The following is a 24,319-nucleotide window of genomic DNA, read 5'->3' on the forward strand; positions in this document are numbered from 1 at the left end:
AGTTTGTTCAAAAAGTTATTTTAGAATAGGGTTGGTCCAAGTAAGTCAATTCAGTTGGAAAGCTGCTCAGATTATTTGTTTTCAATAAAAAATTTTCTTATCTGCCTCAAGACTTTCCACATACAAATAAGAAAAAAAGACTTAAACAAACAAATGGGAATGAAAAACCCTGAGACCACTTCGTCCCCCAGTCATGTCTCAAAGTAAATCTGGAATCGGCCATTGTATTTCACTTCCTGGCTTTCAAAAACCTAAGAACTGCCTTCAAAGTGAAGCTGTAGGGAGCCATATGGGTGGTTTTGGAAAAGTCACGTATTGTTAAACACTGACCTGGACCGTCTTCTGTTGACCCATTGTCAACAATATGGACTATGAGGAGATTTGCAAAATAAAAATGTGTTCACTGCTTCCCCCTATTGATGCTCTACAGTCATTTCTGCATAAAGCTTGACTCAAGTTTTTAAGGTTTATTAATAAATTATCTTTTAATTCAATGTTGGTTATCTCTTTTCAAATATATTTTTTTCTTCTGTCTTTGATGAAAGAATATTTTCATACTCATGTATCTGTCCTGAGTTTCTCTTTTAAAAAATTAAGCTGATTAGAGGGATTTTTTTATTATCCTTTGCCTGCTTTCCTTAGCAATTAAGTGACTATTTGCTTTTCAAATAGTTTAATATCTTTGTTATGCCATTACTTGTGGCTCTTTAGCACTCTGAATTTTGTAATTTTTTTCATGCACTGTAGCCTTTCAAGATCTGGTACTTTCTGTGGCATAAACGAGGAGCTTTTGCAGCTCTTTATGAATTACATCGTGCAAGCAGTTCTAGCTGATGGCATTCAGGGTAGTCAAGATGAGCCGACTGTGAAAACTGCACAAAAGCCTTTCAATACTAAGTCAAAGGACAACAAAAGGTAGATAAAATTCAGTGGGGATAATTAAATGTCTATGCACACGGGAGAAAGCAGACCTGTTTGTTTAAATAGTGGTGGGCTTCTAGCTGGCTATTACTACTCTGGTAACATCTTGCAATTATAATGGATAGTTCTGCTGAAGTAACAGTAAAAATCCCCGAACGACATGAGTTAATGGAAAAGAATTGAGAATAGGATATAAAATAGTGCCGTGCTGCCATATAAGCTCACAGCAACGGGCTCCCTCACCGGGGGCCTCGGCTGCACAGTTGGGGCGGGGCGAGGACGTGGCTACAGAGCCGAGCCGCAGGCCTCAGGCGCGCAGCCACGTCCTCGCCCCAGCCGTGCGGGTGCCAGAACCCGGGCAGCGGGGCTCGAAGAGGCCCCGCCGCACCGGCCTCGGCCCGAGGGCCCGCCGGGCCTGCAGCCCCGAGCGCAGCGGGCGGCCCTTCCCCTCCGCCGGCGCGCAGGCGCTGTTTGGCGTTGTCATGGTAGCGGGCCGGCATCGGGGGCTGCCGCCGGCGGAGGAGGAGGAGGAGGAGGAGGAGGAGGATGAGGCTGAGGCTGAGGCGGCTGCTGCTGCGCTACTACCCGCCGGGTGCGGAGCGGGGCGCGGGGGCCGGACCGCTTCCCTGCCCTGTCAGTCAGCAGCTGGGGCCGGTTCCCTGCCCTGGCAGCAGCTCTGCCGGCATGGCGGGGCCGGGGCCGCGCGGGCTGCGGGGGGCCGCCTGGCAGGGCGGTTCTCCTCCTCGGCTCTGTCACGGGCGAGGGTCGGAGTCAGCGGGGAGGTGGCGCACCTGCAGCTGAACCGCCGTCGGGCGCGGGTGTCTCGGCACGGCGGGTGGTTGAGAGCCTTGCAGCTGGAAGCAGCTCGCGGCCGATCCGGGCTGTAACTCATGGCTTAGCACTGCGAAGTCAAGGCAGTCTCATTCGCATCGCAGTGGGGAGTTCAAAAGTGTCAGTAGTTGGCACGAAAAAACGTATATGCGTGATCAAAAGGGCTGTTTAGGAGAAAGTTGTCACTTTTCTAACTTTTTCTTTCTTTGTTTAGTGAATTTTCTGAGCAGAGCCCTGCTTTCAAAAGCTGTGCTGCTAAATTGTCTTCAGCATTTATCGTGAACTCAATCAGGAGACTTAATGAATTTTCAGAAGTGAAATAAGATAGAGATGGCTAGCTCAGGAAGTGTATTTTAATAATGGCTTTCTTTCAATTTAAATACATTTCATATGGACTTGGTAAAATGTAAAATGACATAAAAATTCATATATCATTTCACACAGAAAACCAAGGAGCATCCAAACTCCTTAACAGCTTTATCAAAACAGGAAGCAATGTGGTTAAACATTTTAATACTTCAGCTCAAGTAGAAGGTGCAGAGGTGCCAGAGCATGGCTAGAAATGGAAAGTGTGTTATGATTTTCTATATGTTACTGCACACAGGCCTTTGCGAACCCTGAAATAACAGGTTTTGTGAAACGTGTTTTCCAGGCTTCTTGGAATACCAGACTACAGCAAGTACCTTCAGGACAGCTGCTCTGAAAATAGAGCTGATGAAATAATTCAAAAAGTTGTTGGGGAGAAAAGAGCTTGTTCATTTCTAGAGTAGAAAAGGGCTCATAAATAATGTTTAATATCTTTTATATAAATACATCAGAGTTATTCATCACCCTTGCAACTCTCAGGAAGAACAGCCAACCTCCTTCTAGTTCCAAGAACTGGAAGTAGGTCTGCTGCAGTCAGTGGAGCAATAAAAGCGGAAGCACTGCTGTCTACAGTGCATGTTGCAAAATCCCAGACATCTGATTAATACCTTTTTATCACCTCTTTTTTTTTTTTTTTAAAGGAATTATTCTGGATTATATACAAGGTGGTGATCCAAAGACCAGATCTATAGATCTACTTGATCTTAGACCTGAGTAAGTATGATACTATTTCAGATAACAGCACTCTCTGCTGTTTCATAGCATGCTTATATACAACTCTATTTGATTATTTTAAGCATAATTGAGGTCAGCTATGTCTTTGTTCACTAAAACACACATATAGAAAAGAAAATAACATAAATCATTCTCCTACTATTTTAAATGCAGAATCTTGCATCCCAGCCAATTATTAACATCATGCTTTTCTGTTAGGAGGGCAAATCTCTTTCTGCTTATAGAATTATGATTATCAAGATGCCTGTACAAAGCCAGCAGAAAAATATAGTGCTTAACATTGTAATGTGGTGAATGACAGCTAGTTCTTAGGTCCTGTAATAGTCTTTCTGATATTCAGAAGGTTTGCAAAAAGTGGGTCTAACTCAGCCCACAGTTACAGTGGTTTAAATGATCTCTGTTGAAATTACTAGAAGTAACAACTACACATCAGTTCAGATCTCGCCTGTTAATTAATTAATCCTCATAGGTAAGGTGGTGTAAGATAGGCAAGTGATCCCTTATCATATAGTTGTGTGGAGAAACTAAGTATCTGCTTCTGTTGCAGTAACAGAACTTTTACGGGTTTTTTTGCAAACCTAATTGCAGTTGGCTTCTTTGAAGGAGCAAGTAAAGAGTGCATAATGTGATTTTTCTAGTCTCCTACAGATGATGAAAGAAATTACAGGAGTTTGATATCTCTAAAAATCTGTGACTGGCCTAACTGAAGAATAAAAAATACAATGTATTTCAAAATCAAGTTTAGATTTAAGTTTGATAGCATATCTTTAGGTAAGACAGAAGACAGAGGTCACTTCATGGAGGAAGCAAGTGAGACTTGCTATGTGGAGAATGATACTCAGTCACATCTGCCTCTGGCTTTCAGAGAGTTGGAAGGTGCCAGTCTGAAACTCTCATCTGTAGTCCTTGTGAGGAGTAGGATGAATGTGTTGTAATGAAAAAGCTGACTTAACAAGTTACTATGCTGAATTAGGTTTAATGATGTTATGTGTAATTTATGCACCAGTACTTGAGAGGTTATTTGACTGGCTATTTTGTGCTTTTTATTCTATTTTGCCAGAATATAATGGCATGTCACAGAATCAGAATCATTTATGTTGGAAGGGACTTCTTGAGACCATCTAAATCAGGGTCAGCTAGAGTAAGTTGACCAGGACCATGTGTAGTTTGGTTTTGAATATCTCCTGGATGGAGACTCCATAACTTCTCCGTGAAACCTATTCCGGTGTTTGACCACCGTCACAGCAAAAAAAGTATATTTTTGTGTTCAGATTGAATTTCCTGGGTTGTTTTTTTATCACTTGTGTTTATTGGCTCTTGTCCTCTCAGTGGGAAGTAGTGAGAAAAGTCTGACTCCCTCTACTTCATTCCCACCCATCAGCTATTTGTACACATAAAAACTATGGAACAGTTCACTAATTTGCATGTCTTATCTAGTGGATTTTTTTCACAGAACCTTTTGGCTGGCATCAAACATCACGCAATGATTATCAAGTTTTATTCAGTGCTCAAACTATTTATTTTCCTTTCCTCCAGCTAATCTCTTCCTCTAGGCACCCAAAAGAAAAAAAGAAATCTGAGAGCCTCAGTATGGTTTTGGTCATAGTAGTCAATTTACATGCTCTACTCAGCCAGCTCTGGTAGGAAGAGCTTAAGACAGATAAAAAAAATGCCACCATTAAATAAAATTGCCAAAATCCATGGAGTTTATTCGGTCGAAGGGCATGAAGTAATATGATTGTCTCAATACCAACATTGATATGGAAGTGTTCTTGCGTGTGGGCCAAAGTTAGTAGACAATGTAGGCTGCACATGTAATATGAAAAATCCAAATTTAAAAATTATTGATTTCTGTCTACCTTGAACTGTCCAGCTTAATACTCTGGATAGAATCTAGTGAGTCACTTTGTGAAAGAAATAAGTTGTCTGGTATTACTTAAAAGGAGTAATAACCACTGAGAGGATACTAATTTATGGGATTGTTATTAGCTCCCATTCAGAGGACTGATATAGAAAATCTCCTTTAGATTGCAATAAATTACATACTAACAGAAATGCTAAGGTTTCTTGCTAGGACTAGTTTTGTGTTTGTTGGTGCTTTGACTGCTGGGTATTGTCAACACTCACTTTCTCATGGGTGGACAGGAATCAGAAGTTTATCTGATGATATGAAGAGATGATCCAATTCCACAGACTAGCTGTGAATCACTTCCTGGGAGCTCCATGGACACCAATAGACTGCAGACCACGTTTGTGGAAGTTGTTATCATAACTAAGAGTATATATAGGAACAGACATAGATTTGTGAAGTCACTGATCGGTAATTTTTAACAATTTCCATATATAATTTATCTTATTGCTATTTCATGGTCAATTCACTTGGAATTTATGAATTTCCACTTCAATAATTTAGATATTTATTCTAAAACTATCAGGTTTTGGATACACATCTCCCATGTCTGACCCTCTGTTGAAACCCTTTGAAAAGGTAAATTTCATGCTAAGCTAAAATTTTTGAAAGTTAAATCTTACTGAACAACTTCAGTAAGAGAGGGAAGAAAGTATAGATACCAAGAAAGATTTATCTACACTTCTTTAAGCGATTACAGAATGAGTTAAATGTATATCATTTAATTGCTTACTTCAGTTTCTCTGCAAATAAATAATATTCTCAGTTTTAAATTTTTAATTATTGCCAGAGGATGAAATCTGGCAGGTTTGGCTTTTTGTTTTTTTTGTTGTTGTTTTGTTTTTTTCTGATAATTAGCACAGATGTCATAGCCTTAGTAGAAGAAATTCAAAAACGAGAACCTCTCATCACAGTTTCATACAAGGAACATGTCATACATTTAGTACGAAGATTGCAAGAGAAACTAGGGGAAAAAAAGGATCACAAGTTCTATCTTTTTAAGGTCAGTGGCATCTTTAAGATAATTTGGGGCATTTTTGGGGGTTTCAGCTGTGATGTTGTGAGTATGTTTTTACTGCTGCATATTGTGCCTGAGAGCAAAATGTGGACTTTATGAGCAATTTATTGGCTCTTTTCAATCACCTCTGTGCTGTTCAGAGTGACTGAGTGTAGCCTGGTTATGTCTGCCAGGAATTCCCCCAAAAGGCTGGGAGGTGTAACTGTTCCTAGACACTGTTTACACAGGCTTATGTACAAGGGTGTGTTTTGGATGGAGAGAAATAATTCTCTTATTTGTCAAATAAGATTCTGTGGACCAGCAACACCCATACCTGAGTTTCAACAAAACCTGTACATAGACCCCGAGTAAATTAGCTGTTGGGAAAGACCCCAAATATTTTCATACTCTTGTCTACTCGTTCTTCATTTTGTGAAAATGTTGTGGGTTTTTTAATGCATTCTGCTACATAGAGTAATACTGGTTGTCATTAATTTCTGCCATTACTATTATGTTTGAATATTGATAGTTTTATCTTCAGTACAGACAGCACTCTACAAATTTGAGTTAAATTAGTAAGTTTTTTAAGGACAATTATTAGAATAACCTTTCAGGACTTCAAATCCAGGATTAATTCTGTCAGAAGAGAATAGGTATAATTGTGTTTAACTGTGGAAATAAAAATAAAATTGCTTCCAGAGATTGCATGTTGCAATCTGAAATAATTAAGTGCTGTATCTTTATTGTGTCAGCAGATGGCAATGTGTAGCTGCTAAAAATTGCTGGTCAGTGCTCTGTTATTGTTACCTTAAATCTAGAGAGAAAAGGGAGAAGTTTTGGGTTGTTTGGCTAAAAGAAACCCCTTACATGTTGCTAGATATAACTTGGGTTCTTTTGACCAACGGTACATATCTGGGAGAATTCTGCAAAGATCTGTGTATTTAAACTTGAAAATGGAGCTATGTAATAAGGCATATTAAATTTAAAATGTTTCTGGTTTAAGGTATGCTCTTAACTGGGATAATGCCTTTCATAAGATTTTAAAATTGTTCCTCGCAAAGACTGATAAATCATTAAATGTTTGTTCAAAATTCAGTGTAAATAATGCATTTGTTCTTTGTTGGGTATAGTGCCATGTTTGAGCTTCTACATTTGGAATTCTTAAAGGCAGGCAAATCTAGTCAGTGCTGGCTTATTCCCTTCACTCAAGAGTAGTTAGAAGTGTGTGAAAAGAACTTGGTTTATATTTCAGTTCCATTTAAGGCTTGTAAATGAAACATGAATATCAGGTGCTTCTGTGATACTAAAATATAAGAGGCTGGTGGGAGTGAGTTTTGGGTTTTTTTTATCAAAAAATGTTCCATGTGTTCGCATTGTTTGGAAATTAATATTTTTTCCTGTTGCACTGGACCACAATCTTAAATGAGTGTATAAACCCATCCTTTTGTTATTTCCAGTAATTATGGTGATCATGGTGTGTTAGGCACCCTGCAGAGAAACCAGCTTTTGTAACGATTTCTCAGGTTTCAAACTATTACATAGCAATGGTACTCTGTAGTGATTTGCAGATTTTTATTTTAGGGACTGCTGTAGCAGACTTTGCAGAACCAAGGTACTTTTTTTTTTTTTTTTTTTTTTTTAATATTGTCTTAGGGTTTGATTATTGTATCATTTGCACAAGAAATTCTTGCTGGCTTAGAGTTCTGTGGATGAAGCAACTGCAGCACTGGGCATTGAAAGAACAGAATTAGTCCCATGATCTGAAATTGAATGTAAACCCATCTGGTTTTCCTCCCCTTTTTTCCTAATTGTTAAATACGTTTGTTGTTCAGAGCCTGCATGGAGCCCTGAAGATGCAGGGATCAAATTTCCATGAATTTCTGTAATTATCCATTCTCATATGCAGATATTTGTATACTGCGGCTGATTTAAAAAAAACCAAAATGTGTTTGTCATTTCCACATCTTGATTGCCCATTCCCACTGGTGTAGCTCAACGTACAACTTGTCTTACTTTCTCTAGAGAACAGAAATTGCTGTTTCTCTAGCATGAAATAAGTTTTCTGTTTCTCTCTCTCTCTGTGTCCTTGACTTGACCATTGTTATTTCTATTTTGATTGGTCCCTGCTCTTCTGAGTAGAAGGTCTCTGAGATCCTTTAGTTTTCCTTTTGTAGTCAGGCAGCTGAGAAAGCTAGAGATAAGAACAAAAAGTTGAAGCTCTTGTAATAATATGTCAGTGATTAAATGGCATTGCTCATAAATTACTTCTTCATTCTTACGCTACAGAGAAGACCTAGTGGACCACTGCTGTATTTTTAACATCCCTTTGCTTCACTGTCAGCAATTGCTGTGATTTCCCAGGTTATGATTTTGTTATGGTTTAGACTTGAGCAGAAGCCAGCTTGTAATAGGTGAAAGTTGTTCAAATGCAAACCCTGTTATGCAGTAGCCAGTTTATTAAAACACAAACCAGATTATATCTTTTTGGGTGATTTTTCAAAGTAACATGGCATGCTTTCATTGGCAGTATCTGACACCGTTTTCACCAATGTTTAATAAATGTCAATATGTATTATTATAGCTATGAGATAATTTACATGAAACATATATACTGTCTGATTAAAGGACCTGAAGAGCAATGTTGGAAGAACAGTGAGCTCCATAATCTACAAAATACAGGCACACATCATATTTTAAATTCCCTTTTTGAATTTTGTCCTGATAAGTACCTTTGTTATGGTTCTGCATTGCTTTTTTGTCATGACCTCATAGGATGTAGATGTAGTTTATTTCTGTTTTTACTGTTTTGTAAACCAAAATCATATACTAGCTGAAAGCATCCCATAATTTAGAAGGCTTAAAATATTCAATTCAGCCAGAGCTCTTGATTCACTATATAAGGCTTAGTATTGGGATTTCTTTCATCAGTGATCTCAGGCATGGTCTCCTCGCTCATTTGATTTTGCCCTTTCAGCTCTGGTCGAGGGTTACTTTGCTGGTCTCAGGAGGGTAGAGAAAAATCAAACATGGGGGAAAAGACAGTTCATTCAAGTAAAATATAAATTTGAAATCGATACTCCGAAACCTGCTGAGGCATGGGGGATTTTTTTAGTTAGGGATTAATGTATTACATCTGACAGGAGGAGGAGGAAATATTAACCTATTGAATATTTTGAGCAATTGTTTTGGGGTTTTTATTTGCATCAAATGTTGTTTTCTTCTCCCTCTCCCTGCTTCTATTTCAGGTACTTAAAACACATATATTGCCCCTGACTAATGTAGCATTTAACAAATCTGGTTCCCGGTAAGTTGTTTTCAAAGTCAAAATACATAATCAGTAATTGAAGTTTTACATTTTAAAATGCAATTTTAAGGAAATTTCAGTGCTTTTATCTTGCTGCAAAAAGAATCAGCGGTGCTGCTTATAAGCAGCTTCAAGCATGAATGGGGATTGGGTTTCAGGCCTCTGTGGGAGAAGCAATGGGAGATGCAAAAAGGTAGCAGGTTAGATTAATTTTGTGTAGTTTTTTCTTTCAAGGTGGTAATTTGTTGACAATTACCATATTTCAGAAAGAAGCATCTTTATGGCAATAAAGTGAATATTACTAAAAGCTAAATGAGTCTTTGACATAAATTCATTTGAGACTTTCACTATAGTGGAATTTCATGTTAATTGAAATCACTGTGGGCATATGCCTAGTAATTATTTCCTTCATGCTTTGAAAGCAGTAGCTTGCTTTCTAGTTGAAAAGCATTAAAGATTAGAAAGAAGGGGTTTTTATGAGTAATATTTAAAAAAAAAAAAAAGAACCTCTACAGTCATTAATCTATATTTTTGAAAGAAAGATTTAGTGTCTGAGACAGTGCTATAATAACTGAAATCTGTGAAACTAACTCATTTGACTATGCACCAGGACCAGTGAAATACTTGCTGTACTCAGATATTAATTTCTCCTTGCTTTAGCTTTATCACTGGAAGCTATGACAGAACCTGCAAAGTATGGGATACTGCATCAGGAGAAGAGCTATGTACACTGGAGGGACACAGGAATGTTGTCTATGCAATAGCTTTCAATAATCCCTATGGGTAAATATATTTTCTCTTAGTTACATCATAATAGCTGATCATTCTCTTTTGAAAATACGGAACTGTTGCTCAAACTTTAACGTACACTACCTCAAGTTGAAAGAGTTCAGAAATTGTCTCAAATTCTGAATTTCTAAAGTTCACCTATAGCTAATCGCCATGGCATGACACTGCATGTTATTGTGTAAGAGATACATTCAAGCATGTTTTCTGTTATAATTTTAAAAATCAAATTTAGAAAGTGAAAGCGTAAATTTCGTTAGATATTCAGTGTCTTGAAAAATACCTATATGGGTCTGTTTAATATATTGAAACACAGATTTATTTCAATAATGTCTTTGTGATCAGATTGTGTTCCAAATGTTAATCATTCTTTACTGCCTCCATGTAATTGTATACAATGTGTACTTATGACAGCTTGTGTTGTTTTAGTTCAGGAGAAAGAACATTACTGTCATAACAAAAGTGGATTTTTCCATTTGCTCTTACACACTCATTATTATTTAGGACATGATTTAGAAGTGTCACAGCTGTTGAGTAATTTTTAGAAAGGCCACAGGGTGCCGCTGTATGAATGTTAAATATGAATCTGTGCGTCTTTTCTGCAATAACTGTTTGCCGTAGGTTATTGCCTAGGTTAACTTCCACCAGTTAGGTGAAGGGATTTACGTGTTAGCTACTGAAGTTTCATTATCATTTGCTTCCTGAGGAAGCTGTAGTGTGTAAGTAAGCCATTTTGCTTCACTGCAAAATGAGAAACGAATTCCTGTTTTTATATTAAATCACATTACTTCTTTCACTGTCAGATGTCCTATTTATCTGTTAAGCAATATACAGTTAACATCAGGAAATAAATCTTAAATATTTCTTCTCTTGAAGATTTGATACTATTTGGAGCATCATAATTTCCTTCTAAATGAAAAGTCTTTATCTAACCTAGAACCTGCTATGTCAATGTCTTCTATTCTGATATTCTTTATTTTAAAAAAGTAATTAATGAAATTCTTTTATATACTTTGAGAAAACTATTGTATGACAAAAATCTGTGCAAAGATCAATAACTGTAGACTGTAACATAAAAGTGGAGAAGTAATACATAGCAAGCAAAAACCTTATGAGAACCTTGAGCTACTTTTAAATAAAAAGTTCAGCAAGAGAAGAACTTTTTTTCTGCTAATCTTCAGATTTCGATACAGTGTCCCATGCTACATTTTCTGGGTACCTCACTCCAGTCTTGCTCTAACTGCAGTTGGTCGCAACACTTAAACTGATTTCAGTGAGAGTGAGTTCGACCCCTGAAATTTGGGCAAACTACTTACAAAAAGTTTACAACTGTTTATAAACAGATGCTATCTGGTAAAATGGCATAATTTTTAAATACATCTGGAAGTACAGCGGATAACTTCATCCTTAATGTAGGTCAGTTGTGAACCCTTCTATGCTAATAGATAGGCACAGTGGCTCTTTTAGAAACTGATGATGTCTGCTAATGTTTCCCCTTAACGTAACTTCTGTTTGAAATCCCGCTGCAGGATCTTGTAGTGAGGCAGAATGCACCAAAATGCATGCAAGCTTCGACAACTGGGTATTATTTCTGTGAGTTCTACTGTCTTTGAAGTCAGAGGGGTTTTTTTCTAAATAAAAATGACAGAATTTTTCCATTTAGTGACAAGATTGCCACTGGATCTTTTGATAAAACCTGCAAACTGTGGAGTACAGAAACAGGCAAATGTTACCATACTTTCAGAGGACATAGTGCAGAAATAGTGAGTACTGATGGATGTTTTTTATTCCTTTATGTTTCCTCATACCATCATGGATGGTTGTGGGTTCCAAGTCCCAGTGAGCTGACGCTGGAAGGGGCAGCTATTCTGCTGCATCTACGCACACATTCAGATATTGTGAACATTTCTGCAATACAAGAAAAGATAGCCTGGTGGTTCTTAAGAAATAAAACCAAAATGTTATATACAGTTTGAAATGATATTTTTTAGTTTGTTTCAATTTCCCTTGTTTGCTAAATGTTAAAACATTTTTGAAGACTAACATAATCAGAATTTTCAATTTATTGCACATAGTTATGTCTTGATTTGTTTACATATCTCATTTTTTTCTGGCTATCTTGCATTGCCTCTCATGTTTGCAGAACTAAATACACAAGAACACCATTGCTTGTACTGCTGTCTTTCACACTGAGATCTGTACTTTATGTACAGGACCAGTTGGAGCCATAAAAGAATGAATTTCTGAAATTTTAAGTGTGTTGACTGGGAACATGTGGGATGCTGAAATGTCAAAGATGTATGAAATGAAAACAGTTTAAGCTTAAAAATGCTTTGTTTCCTTTTCAGTGCACTAGGAGCCCCATTAGCAATAGCAAGTATCTTGATGCACAGCATTCAGACTTAAAAGATCAGGGCAAATCCACTGAAACTCTTAATTTCAATGCAGAATATATATTTTTAACAAAAATAGCTATACAATCACTACTCAATAAAGCATTTCTGGAAATTGTTTCTGGAAACAATTGGATTTTAATTTGTAGATTGCAAGGCCTGTAATGAGCGTAAGAAAATGGTGGTTTGCCTTGGTAGAAGGTGAGGTTGGTTTCAGTGGGTTTTTGATTCTCTGGGTATTTTGAAGCAGTTACCTCTGACAATAGAGAACCTGTTTGCTTATTGAGACAGGTTGCAGTGATTTTGCTTCTACTAATCAATTAAGTTTTTAAAGACCTCTCAATTTCTTCTGACTTCTGTAGGGGTTACATTATACTCAAAGTGTTACGAGTTGTGGTAGCAAGTAATTAGTAGAAGATAATAGCCAGGAGAAAATAATGTGTTTCTCTGAGACCTGTTTCTGAAAGGCCATTATTGCATATCATACATTGCTGGCAAGGGCATGTCCACAGTTATTCAGTATAAAAAAAAGAAGTGGACATAGTGAAAATGCACCAGTGACCTCAACTACTGTTTTCCTTTTTAACATGGCACCTCCTATTCTTTATTAACAGAACAATCATATTGAATAATTAGAATGAGAAGATGACTACATGTTTTTTTTAATGTGAAAAATTAATTAAGGAAGCTCTTGAGCTTTTGTTCTTGTTTTTCATAAAAAAGTATGATGCTGTGGGAACATCCTTGGCAAATGGCCTATCTGTTAAGATAAGAATGTGAGTGTACAGAGTGTGTTAGTGGGTACACAAAACTAACTGGAGTGTCTTTGCCCCAAACTGATCAAGTTAAAAAGGAAGCCTACGAAATGATAATGTTAGGGAGGACTTTCAGTCAGATTGAACAGTAACTGGAGAATCTCAAAGAAAATTTTGAAATGAAGTAGAATTTTGAAATAAAGGAATAGAAAGAAGTAGAAGATGATAAAAGAAACAACACACTATATAACAGGGTGGGGGAGATATTAGTCTGGAAGCAGCAGTTGTCAAAATCTGCTCTGGTGCTTCCAGAAGTCACCCTGGGCATCACAATCTGTGCCTAGACCAGAGAGCACAGCCTTCCTTTTGGAGATACCATGAGGAGTCTGTATCTGGCTAGTGGGTTGCTCAGTATGGAGTTCAACAAAAAGGTGCAGTTGTGTCCCCCCACAAGATGTGCATAGGTAAATTTGGATGCCTTCTCTCTGGCATGTGGATCAGCAGATTGTAGGAAGTGGCATGGGTTCAGCTAAAGCGAGAGTACTCATGTCTCCTAGGAGAGGTGTGTAATTAGGGGAACACATACTCCTAGAAGAGGGGGTGCATCAATCCCCTCGCGGAGTGTGCATGGAAGAATGTGAAAGTGTATGTATGACTAAGACTTCTTGGGGTTAGAGGAGGAGGTTTAGAAATTTGTAGATGTTTATTTTGCATAAGTTTATCTATTGTATTACAGCTACTGAATATGTTGTTCTCTGTCAGTTAACTATGCACTGTTAATAAATTAACAAACTGCTTCAGTCTTGATTTTCATTAAAACTTTGTGAACAAAGTAATTTCTCCCTGTGACAAAAAATGAAGCACCTAAATAGTGAATTTTAATCCAGAAAACAATAGAGGAAATCTTCCAGTAAGTCTTGTTAATGCATTGCCTTTGCAAAGCAGCCAATTAGTCCATTTGATTTGAGTAGTTATCCAGAGATATGTGATAAGGATTTGTTGCTCTTCTAGTGAGCTGTTGGAAGAACTCTGCAATTCTGTATGCCATAAAATATTAAGTCAGACTTAATACTGTCTTATGTAAAAACAAGGCATACTTGTCATGTTTAAATTATTAATTTTTGAGAAAATATATATAAATACTCTCCTTTCTCACTCTTTCCATCCAACATTTCTTGCTACAGGTATGTTTATCATTTAATCTTCAGAGCACATTGCTGGCAACTGGAAGCATGGATACCACTGCCAAATTATGGGATATAGAGAAAGGAGAAGAAATAGTCACTTTAAGTGTATGTTTGCCTTCCTTATGTTTTTAAAGGTGTTCCTTGCTTTCTGTTTCAAAGCAGTTGCAGTTTCTTTTACCAGGTAGTCCCACAGTGACTGCAGTTATAAAACAAATTAAGGGAAATTGAAGGGAATGATAAAGTATAAGAATAAAGAATGATATAAGAAGTCCTACTTATCAAGACACAGATTTTCTTAGTTCAGTGACACTACTTGTATGTAGTGTATGCCTTCCATCACTCATTAAAACATGTCGCTATACTGTAAATTATGACCTCCTCTGCATTAACATAAAGTAACTCTTAAGAACATTAATATCAGACCCCTTATCTGTATGGATCTTCTTCCTGTAAACATAAGCAGAGAACAGCCATCCAATTATCTCTTGTGATGTCTCTTTGCTCTATGCAGCTTGCTGGGATTCCACGGGTTCAGATTGGCCTGTGGCATAAGCTTCCTTTGGTGTGTATGGCCTATAGAGTGAGGAAGGCATTTTCTCTGCCTTGACTTTCTCTTCCTCAGAGCAAAGAGCAGTGGAATGTGCGAACCTTTAGCTTCTAAAAGTATGCTTACATTATTTTTTTCAACCCTCTCCACCAATGGCAAGCTGTACTGTAGTTTATTGTAAATAAATAATCTGATTTCAGTATGTATTGGTGAACAAACATGACTCTGTTTAAAGCAAATATAGAAAATGTCCAGTGATGTCATAAGTGCATAAGTGCTCACTGCTTAAGTGACGTGCCTGATTTTTTGCAGTTTGGATATTGACTATTCTGCAGTCCTGTAGATCTTCTTGTCAAAACTGTGATATACTGGACAAGAAAGTAAATAATGTATTGAAGGGTTATACAAGGATTATGCTGCTGAAAAAAAAGCTACTTGTTAAACTACATTAATGGAAAAGTCACAATTTGCATTCTCATACTCCTTTTAAAATATTCTCTTAGGGGCACTCAGCAGAAATTATTGCATTGTCTTTCAACACCACAGGAGATAGGATTATCACTGGCTCCTTTGACCACAGAGTGGTAGTGTGGGATGTTGACACTGGCAGGTACTAAATACCATTTTACATTGCATGTTTTAATGACAAATGAAAGAGACAATGTTGAGCTACAAATTACAGACCTTGTATTTTTGCTTCATTTAGAGTATGCTTTCCTTCATCTTATTTGTTGCTCCTGTTCCCTTAGTTCTTCTGAAAAGAAATTCTGCTCATGAAATCCTTTTTTATATGTTTTTTGTTCAAAATGTCCATCTTATGAGCTCTGAGGATGCAGACAGAACGGACAGATCCTGTGTTTGTTGATGATGAATTCTCCAAATAAGAAAATATTTTATCAATGTGGAAACTCATGATTTGGAAGGAGTCTAGATTGAACAGACTGTTTAACTAGAAAGACAGTTTCTTTTATGTCATAGAAAATCAGTCTGGTCACATTGTCTTTAAAACTATAGAGGGTCTGTTTTCCTTCTTACAATCCTTTATGTCAGTATAAATTTATAAAGAGGAGAAAATTTGGCCCATCTGACTGCAGAGAACAGAATGTCTTGATTATGATGCCAACAAATAATAATGTAGTAGCTAAATATGAACTTGTTGCATTATCCTCACAAATCCACTTGATTTTTCAGCTGGAAACTCAGTATAAGTAGAATAATAAAATGATTGCCCTGATTACTGACAAAATAATTTATGAAGATAATGGTTCTACTATGTTTTCAGAGGTCATGCCTTTTTTCTTTTTGTGAGAGCAAGGGGAATATCTCTAAAATTTATATATGAAAGGAAAGTGTGTGTATAGTGGTGTCTTGGGGTAATAATGTGTATCGCTTCAAAATGAGAGTAATCATGTGATTTTAAAAACAATGTACACAGAGTACATCCTTTAAGGCTCGATCCTGTGAGTTTTCAGCTTATTCAACACCAGCAGTTTAATGTTTGGCATGCAAATATTTAGGAGGCACTCACTCATTCAGCATCTTGGACCTTTGGATTCAACTTCGTTCAGCCTGGTGTTCTTGCAAATATTTTTGAGCTTCTTGTCTGAACCTGCAGTGAAGTCAAAGTCTTGGGATTTTCATGTTGGTTTCCTTTTTTTCTGAGATGTTGATGTGGACTTCACATCAGCATCAATACCAGGAAGTGGAATATGAAGGAGAAAATTCTCATTTAAATACTGGCAGCTCTGGTAATTAGCTAGTGGGCAATATAATTGTGCCAGAGCCAGCATTCAGCCTTTTAGATGGCAGTTGGGCATGTCTACATTTAGTAATAATGAACAACTGCAGTCACAAAGACTGTGAGCAAATCATGCTTTGGTTTACAGGTTCAGGTAGATTTGCAAAAATCTTGTATGTGAGGTTGTGTATGCCTGTCTTTTGCCGTATGAAATATATGAGAAATTCTGCTTTCTAAATATGAGTTTGAACTTGATGTTTCTTTTTTCTTCAGTTTTATTCTGGGTAGGTATCCAGAATTGTCCTGAGGGAAGTTTGATGTAGGAATAAGAAATCTCAGAAAGCTTCAAGATTTTCTTCATACAATGCTAAACTTAAAAAAAAAAAAAAAAAAAAAAAAAAAAAAGAGGGGATAGGAGTGGGACATGCTTTTGTAATACAGGTCTGTATTTCATCAATAATTTCTCCATGGCAGATACGGTCAGCTATTGAAGGTGTCTGCAGAGCTTCATTTGACAAATCCACAGCTTGTAACTGGGGTCAGGAGTGCTGGACACCAGGATGCTGAGAGAGAGAGAGTTTCTTCTTATCTGCAATTATGGTGCCAATATTAGAGCATACATGTATTAAATTTCATGGAAACTGAAGGCTAAAGAAGTATTATCATGACTAAAGCTGATTTTTTTTTTTTTGGAAATAAGTGGAAAATTTTCATGGCATTTCACAAGCCTGTTTTCCGAGTTCTTTCTAATTATGTATCTGGTAGTGGTTACTGTGAGATGTTTCACACGTTGCTATTTATTTTGCTTATTGATCAGATATATATGATGAAGCTTGAAGCCTGGACTGCCTTTCTGAAATTTGGAAATTAAAGCTTTTAAATTTTAAAATAAACCTTTTTTCATTATTAGGTATTTTGGGTATTAGGTGTTACAATAAAAGCAGGCTTAATGGCCAAATAATATGTTCACAAAATTAAGAAGTTTTCCACTGTTGTTTTCTGCTTGTGGATTTTTGTTTTTACTGTAAAAAGGTCTACATAGTGCAGAACTCACAGCGTTAGAAAGTAAAAGGAGTAATTTTGTAAAATGACATGAGTATAATCAAGTCTTTGTTACCATAAAAAAACAGAAAAATCGATTGCATAGATTTGCTTTGCTGTTCATTTAACATATACATTAATTTAGCTACCCTTATATATCTTATCCAATGAATAAAAAACATTTCAGTCACTTAAACTCATTTAGTTGTTTTTCTAGTTGTTAGTTTATCCATTAGTTAAAGCACTTTTCTATTAATGATACAGTGATATTAGCATTGTGATAATAATGTAATTTACTAATCCTTTTATATATATGTATAAACCAATCTTTTTTAGGGTTCATTGCCTTATAGGCCATTAATTCATAGGAAGCAATAATGGCTAATTGTACCTTTTTTATTCAGCTAAAGCTGAAGAATTTAATGGAGGTAGTATTGCCAATCTTGTGTAGCAAGAAGTTTAGGATTAATGAGGATTAGAAATCATATTTCAATTCGGCTGTCATTTGCTTGTTTCTTGGGAACATGCTCACATTAAGTACATGATTAAGTTCCATTTGATCTTCAGTGGATTTTATAAAAGGTTTAGATTATATGGAGTTTTAAATATGTACTGTTTACAGTTTGTTGAAGTAGGATAATGTGGAGAAACTGGCTGTATGTTTTTCGTATGTAGATGAATATGGAAATCTGTCTCTGGCACTGGAAAGTCATCACATTTCACTGGAAATACATTCACTAAAATATTTTTGAAAGAGAAGGGAGGACTCTTCCATTCTATTGTTTACTGTCTTTCCCACAGATAAAAAATGGAATTGTTGTAGTACTAGAATCTTAAATGAGCTGTACTGCTCCATTTAATTGCTTTAAGGGATAAAATGGTGAAGACTTGACACCTTAACTATACCATTTTATAAACTATCTTATAATTTATATGTGTATCTCAAAATACACACTGAAAATGTAAATTCTCCTTTTTGTAGGATATTACATACTTTAACGGGTCACCGAGGAGAGATTAGCAGTGCACAGTTCAACTGGGACTGTTCTCTCATTGTCACTGGATCAATGGACAAAACATGCATGGTAATAAAGTGGAGTGTGCACCAAATACAGATACTTGATATATAAAAAGATATCATTTGTAAATGGAAGAGCATTGTTTTAAACAAATACATGTAATTCATTAAAGAATTTAGAGTTAAGTGCAAAACCTCTAAGCTTATTCATTTCAGTGAAGTCCAGTTAAATAACAATATATATTTTAAGGCTCATTTAGGCAATACACTGAAATGAAAAAAATATAGGACTTAATTAAACTGACTAAACAGTGACTCTTTATTGATTTATACCCAGGTTTCATGTTAATGCATTATCAGATATCAGAAATGGCCTATACATACTGCTTTATGGATCAACTAGATATCTATCAAGTAAATTAGTCAAAATAAGCAAAAAAAAAAAAAAAATTTACCCTTATTTATCTATGCAGCTTTGGAATGCTATGACTGGGACACATATAGCAACTTTAATAGGTCACAGTGATGAAATATTGGATGTCTGCTTTGATTATGCTGGCCAGCGTATTGCAACTGCTTCTGCTGATGGTAAGTGAAGTGACTGGGACTGCTATAAGAATTGCAGTAGTAGCATGAAATACCTTTGTCCTTTTCCTTTAGTTTTGCTTTGAATGTAGCTTGATGAAAGGAGGAGTATCATGGCTCAAAAGTATAGATCAATGTTTGTTCTATTATAGCAGGTTTGGCATTAAACTTAAGAAGTTTTCCCCAGTGAAAATTTTCTTCTTTTTCACACTTTAATCATTCAACGTTTATTTCCCCTTTAACTTCAAACTTGCATGTAAATATTTCACTTGTGGCTGGAAATACATTTTAAATGTTTAGGTAAGTACCTTTTGAGTGAAGTTTGATTTGGGTGCTCAAATTTAGGCTTAAATGAAAAAAGGCGTTGGAATTTTAATGGTGGATTTGCTACTAGGCTTTCCAAATGCGCATCAAGAGAGTACACAACAAAGAGGTAGTGAAAGAAGCAATTTTGTTTTGTTATTGGCATGCTGCAGTTTTGCATGCTTATTTTTTTTGGAATCGCAATAAGTAGTTTTTTGTATTCACCTGCACAGTGTTGTGTTATAGCGCATAATGACAATACCATATTGTTTTTTAAATGCTTAAGTGTTTAGATTTGTACTTTCAGAAGCAGGATACCAGACTGGATGGAAGGCACTGTTTGGATCTGTTTTGCTGTTGTTGCTGAATTAAGACATAAGACAGTGTAAAAAGTTTCCTGAAATGTATTAATAGCTTATTAAATATAATGAACAGCTTAGTAAATAGAATGAATATTTGAAATATAATGAAAGCTTTTTGAATATTTTGTACATGCATTCTGAAATTATAGACTTCAGCAGTCCATGTACTATGTGGACATTTGTATTCACATTTTAGAAGTTTTCCAGCAGAAACCATTAAGAAGTCAACCTTTTCCAATCAGGTTACAGACTCTTTTTGCCATACTTTATCCTTGTGTTAAGATTGTCTTCTATTTTGAAAACAAACCTTAGGATGAGGTCCTTCCAACTGTATTAAAGTGTTCTTATTGAAATGCATGCCTAAGCATAATAATAAAAAATGGCTCCTCATCTACTACTACAGGATCAGCAAGAGTCTATAATGCAGAAACAAGAAAGTGCATTGCAAAACTAGAAGGTCATGGAGGTGAAATTTCAAAGGTAAATTGTTTGTGCTTTGCCCCTTTTCTTATTTGATTACTTGTGACATCAAATCCACCAGTTATTCCATGACACAGGCATACTGTTAAAGAATGTGGTGGTAAAATCATAAATATTTAAGATTGATAGTTCTGGTTAAGAAGTTATCTTTACTAAAAGAACATTACTTTTGACGAAAAGTTATCAGGCAATGATTATTTCCAACTCCCCCCTTCTGAGCTAAGATAACCTGGGGTGTGCTACTCCTACAGGCTCCACCAAGAGCCATCTCTCCATATTTTCATGTTATTTACTATTTGATTCTTTAGAATTGTGGTAGTTAACTAGCTACTTAAGAAGTCTGTCCCTCCCAGGGATGGCTACCTGGCTTTGTTAACATTGAAATAATTGGTTTTTCTAACTTCTTTCCTTTTTCTGAAACACTACACAGGTTGGGTCTACACAATCACTTGGCAGAGAACAGGGGAGCAGAGAAGCAGATGCTGTCCAAATGTTCTTTCACAATGATCATAGTTATCAGAGCTTCTGCCTGACGTATCCTAAATTAAGTCCTTGTAGTCCCCAGATTCTCTGACAGAATAGACACCAGTTTTTTAGTTTCTTGATGATGTGGCTGATGTGAGGCCATCACCCTTATTCCTTGCTTCTATCAGATCTACTCTTTTTTTCATTTCTCTGCACACCTCATTTATGGAACGGAAGAGAAAAAAACGTATTTCTGTGGCAAAACACATGGAGACTCTTGTTTTCAAAACTGCATAAGGGATGTGGAAGTATAAAGCCTGTTTCAAAAATGACTTGTTCATGAGGAGTGTGGTCATGTACTTTGCTGGAAGGCTTGTCTGGCTTGATTTTGAATTCAGTTCCAAATACATTTAATACCTCCAAAACTGTAAATAATTTTCAAACTTTGCTATTTAATGCTTGCAACTTTTCATTATTCTTTCAAATGCATAGTTTTCACTAGCTTCCAGACTAGTATGCTAAGTCTGTGCTGCTTATTTTGATGTATTTTGTAACTGAAATATTAATATTTTGAAACTAGAATAGTTCTTAGTGAACAAGACTCACATGCTTTCATTGTACTGATTTGACTATTATAATCACTCTGCTCAGAGAAGGAAGCTCACAAGGGCTAGTCTTAAACCCTTAATATAGTCACTGCAATGTTTCACAGTCAGTGTAGATGCACTGAGGAATGCAGTCTGAATACCTACTGACATGTGGGTAGGCTTAGGGACAGCTTCCACCAGGGTCCTTAGTGGTGGTATGATTTCTTTGCTGGAAGCAAGAATCTGCTCATCTGGGAGCATGTTGAAAAGTCAGAATTATTTTTGCAGATGTTCTGTGTAGCTGTGATCACTTGGGAAGGTTATTACTTAGAAATCGGATTTCTGGGGAACAAACATTTTGCCCTCAGTTATTAAGCAATTTTATATTATATAATAAACCTGATATTGTCTGGTTACTGCTATAAAAATATATCTGATTATCTGAAAATGTATGTAATTTTTGTAATGAATGTTTAACAAATATGAAGACATACTACAGAATGAGTTGTCTTCAGTTGAAGTTTTGATATTACAGAAACATATGTTGTTTGATGTAGAAATCTATAAATTTTACATTGGAATAATGATAACATTTAAATAAAGTTACAGTTGTAGAGCAATTGTGATTTTGGGGGATAATATTCTGAAGTCTTGATCCTATAGTAAGGTCATTGTATATAGAACTTTGTGCATACACACAAACTTCAGCCATGGAAGTCTGCCAGGGTGACTTTAGTGGAATATACTTAATTTTAGATGAAAAGCTGAATGCAAGAGTTACTGCTTTCTATTTTCATTTTTAAATCACTACTTCGTTTTCTAGGTGTATTGACTTGCTACTTTTTTCTAAATTCTTTTAAAGGTTTGTTTTAACCCTAAAGGCAATTGTATACTAACAGCCAGCTCCGATAAAACAGCTCGACTCTGGGATGCTGCTACTGGACACTGCCTTCAGATATTAGAGGGTCATACTGATGAGATATTCTCCTGTGCTTTTAATTACAAAGGTGATATAATCATTACAGGTAACTAATATATTCAATTTTTTTTTTTTTTTTGAGAGACATTTGACATCTTGTTATGGTAAAAAAAAAAAAAAGAATCTGAGAAGTTTCCTGGGGCCATATCCCAAATTCAGTGATTTAAAATATAGTCAAGAAAAGCTAGAAACTCCCTTTTGAACTGAGGCTTAAGTGAATATGGCCAGGAACAAATCTGTCATGGGCATGCCCCACCATCTCTCCTATGGGCATGTACTAGTACCAGGCCAGTGACTAAGCCATTTTCTCGTGATGCATTGCAGTGAGGGAGGCCTGGATGAGCAAAAGGCAAAGCTTTTTAAATGGGAGCACACCTTTTGTGTATTTGGCACTGGCCTCTGTTCAGGTTTCCTTCATTTCAGACAAAAAGTCATGGGAGTGAGAAAAGACATGAACAGAGTATTTGTGATTGCTTTGATCTTTTGATTGAACTAGCAAAATATGGGATGCAGGATGATCTCAGCTAAAAATATTGCTGTAGGTTCTGCTGTCTCTTGCTAGTCATGCATAGAAAAAAAAATTCTGCGGCTCCTCAGCATTCTGGGTAGATTGTTGATGTAGATGTTAACAAAAATGGATAAATTGTGTGATACTGCTAAATTATTTCTTCACAATGTGTATTTATTACTAGGAAGCAAGGATAACACCTGTAGAATATGGCACTGACTGAAGAGAAGGAAAAATCCGGTTTGGTATATGCTTACTTTTTTGAGTTTCATAGTCAATAAACGCAGTCTTTCAGATCTGTTCTCTTCTACCCTTTGTTTGCCTTTAGCTTTGTGGAAGTAGAAAAGTTACCTAGATTCTGGTAGGTTTGACTTTTCTATTGTCTGGTAGATATGGAATTGCAGAATACTAGAAGTTGGAAGGGACCTCTGGAGATCATCTAGTACAACACCCTGCTCAAAGCACTGTCAACCAAGTGGGCTGCCCAGGACTGATGTGGTTTTGAATATTTCCAAAGGACAGAGACTCCGTAGTTTCACTGGGCAATCTGCTTAGTATTTGATCACTCTTACAGTAAATGTTGTTTTTATTTTTTCCCTATGTTTAAACAGAATATTTTCTTGTACTACAATTTATGCATGTTGCCTCCTCACTGGGTACCTCCAAGAAGAGTCTGTCTCTGTTACCTCAGTTACCTGAGAGAAATCATCGTTAGTGTGAATGAATTCAGCAGGATGGCCCCATTTCTTTCTGTGTCATTTTTTACTTCTAACCCTTTTAATAAAAAAAATACAGCGTTATAACAGTCTCAGCTTGAGTGTGAAAGGGGTGGTGTTATGCACTTGCTCTGAGTACTTGTTTTAATTTTTTTGTTGTATAATAAAATATTGAGCTAAAATTCCAGTTTCCCTACTTGTAATACAATGTCCCCTTGGAACTTCTGGAGAAACCCAGCAACTGTTTGTGAACTGCATGCTGTAATTAAACTCCCAGTCATGACCGTCTCATACTTGCCTACATCTTTCCATTCATTCCATTCCTTTCTGCTCAGCCTTCATTCTCCCATTTTCACCCGAGGTAAAAAAAATATGGGTGATGACTCCAACTCTGAATCCTGGCCCAAAGATTTATGGCCAGCCTGAAGAAACCCTACACACGAAAGATTTAGAGCCAAGGATCATGATGTAAACTGAGAGGTGGATGAGGAATTCCTGCAAATTATTTATGACTGTAGGATGAGCTCTCATCCAGGCTTACCTCTCATCAGCAATTGCTAACAGGTTTCACCTGAGCAGAGCTCTCCCCACTTCCTAGCAGAGCACCTGAAATGGCAGTGGCTCTTTGCAGGGATGTGGCAAAAGGGCAGAGCTGAGTGGTCTTTTCTAGCAGCTTTGGAAGAAGGATGAAGAGGCAAAGAGGGTAGGATTGAACAAAGTATGTGTGTTGACTGAGAGAAAAAAGGAAGAAAGGAAGCGTGCGGCAGAGAATGAACTTGGAGGTATTTTGTTTATGTTGTATATCT

At 36.6% G+C, this 24,319-nt stretch overlaps 1 protein-coding gene across 1 annotated transcript; it reads left to right on the forward strand.

The window, feature by feature from the left end:
- Positions 1 to 1,467: 1,467 nt before the first annotated feature.
- On the forward strand, positions 1,468 to 23,458 carry DAW1 (dynein assembly factor with WD repeats 1). Its single transcript, XM_074912468.1, has 14 exons — positions 1,468 to 1,513; positions 2,760 to 2,832; positions 5,621 to 5,765; positions 9,005 to 9,063; positions 9,724 to 9,846; positions 11,513 to 11,612; positions 14,182 to 14,289; positions 15,235 to 15,341; positions 18,493 to 18,595; positions 19,002 to 19,116; positions 20,182 to 20,258; positions 22,173 to 22,335; positions 22,982 to 23,042; positions 23,202 to 23,458. Exons 1-13 carry the CDS (start codon positions 1,468 to 1,470, stop codon positions 23,014 to 23,016), a joined length of 1,254 nt encoding a protein of 417 aa, XP_074768569.1. The 3' UTR covers positions 23,017 to 23,042; positions 23,202 to 23,458.
- The last annotated feature ends 861 nt before the right edge of the window (positions 23,459 to 24,319 follow it).

The sequence above is a fragment of the Athene noctua genome, chromosome 8, assembly GCF_965140245.1.
Source record: "Athene noctua chromosome 8, bAthNoc1.hap1.1, whole genome shotgun sequence".
Classification (NCBI taxonomy): domain Eukaryota; kingdom Metazoa; phylum Chordata; class Aves; order Strigiformes; family Strigidae; genus Athene; species Athene noctua.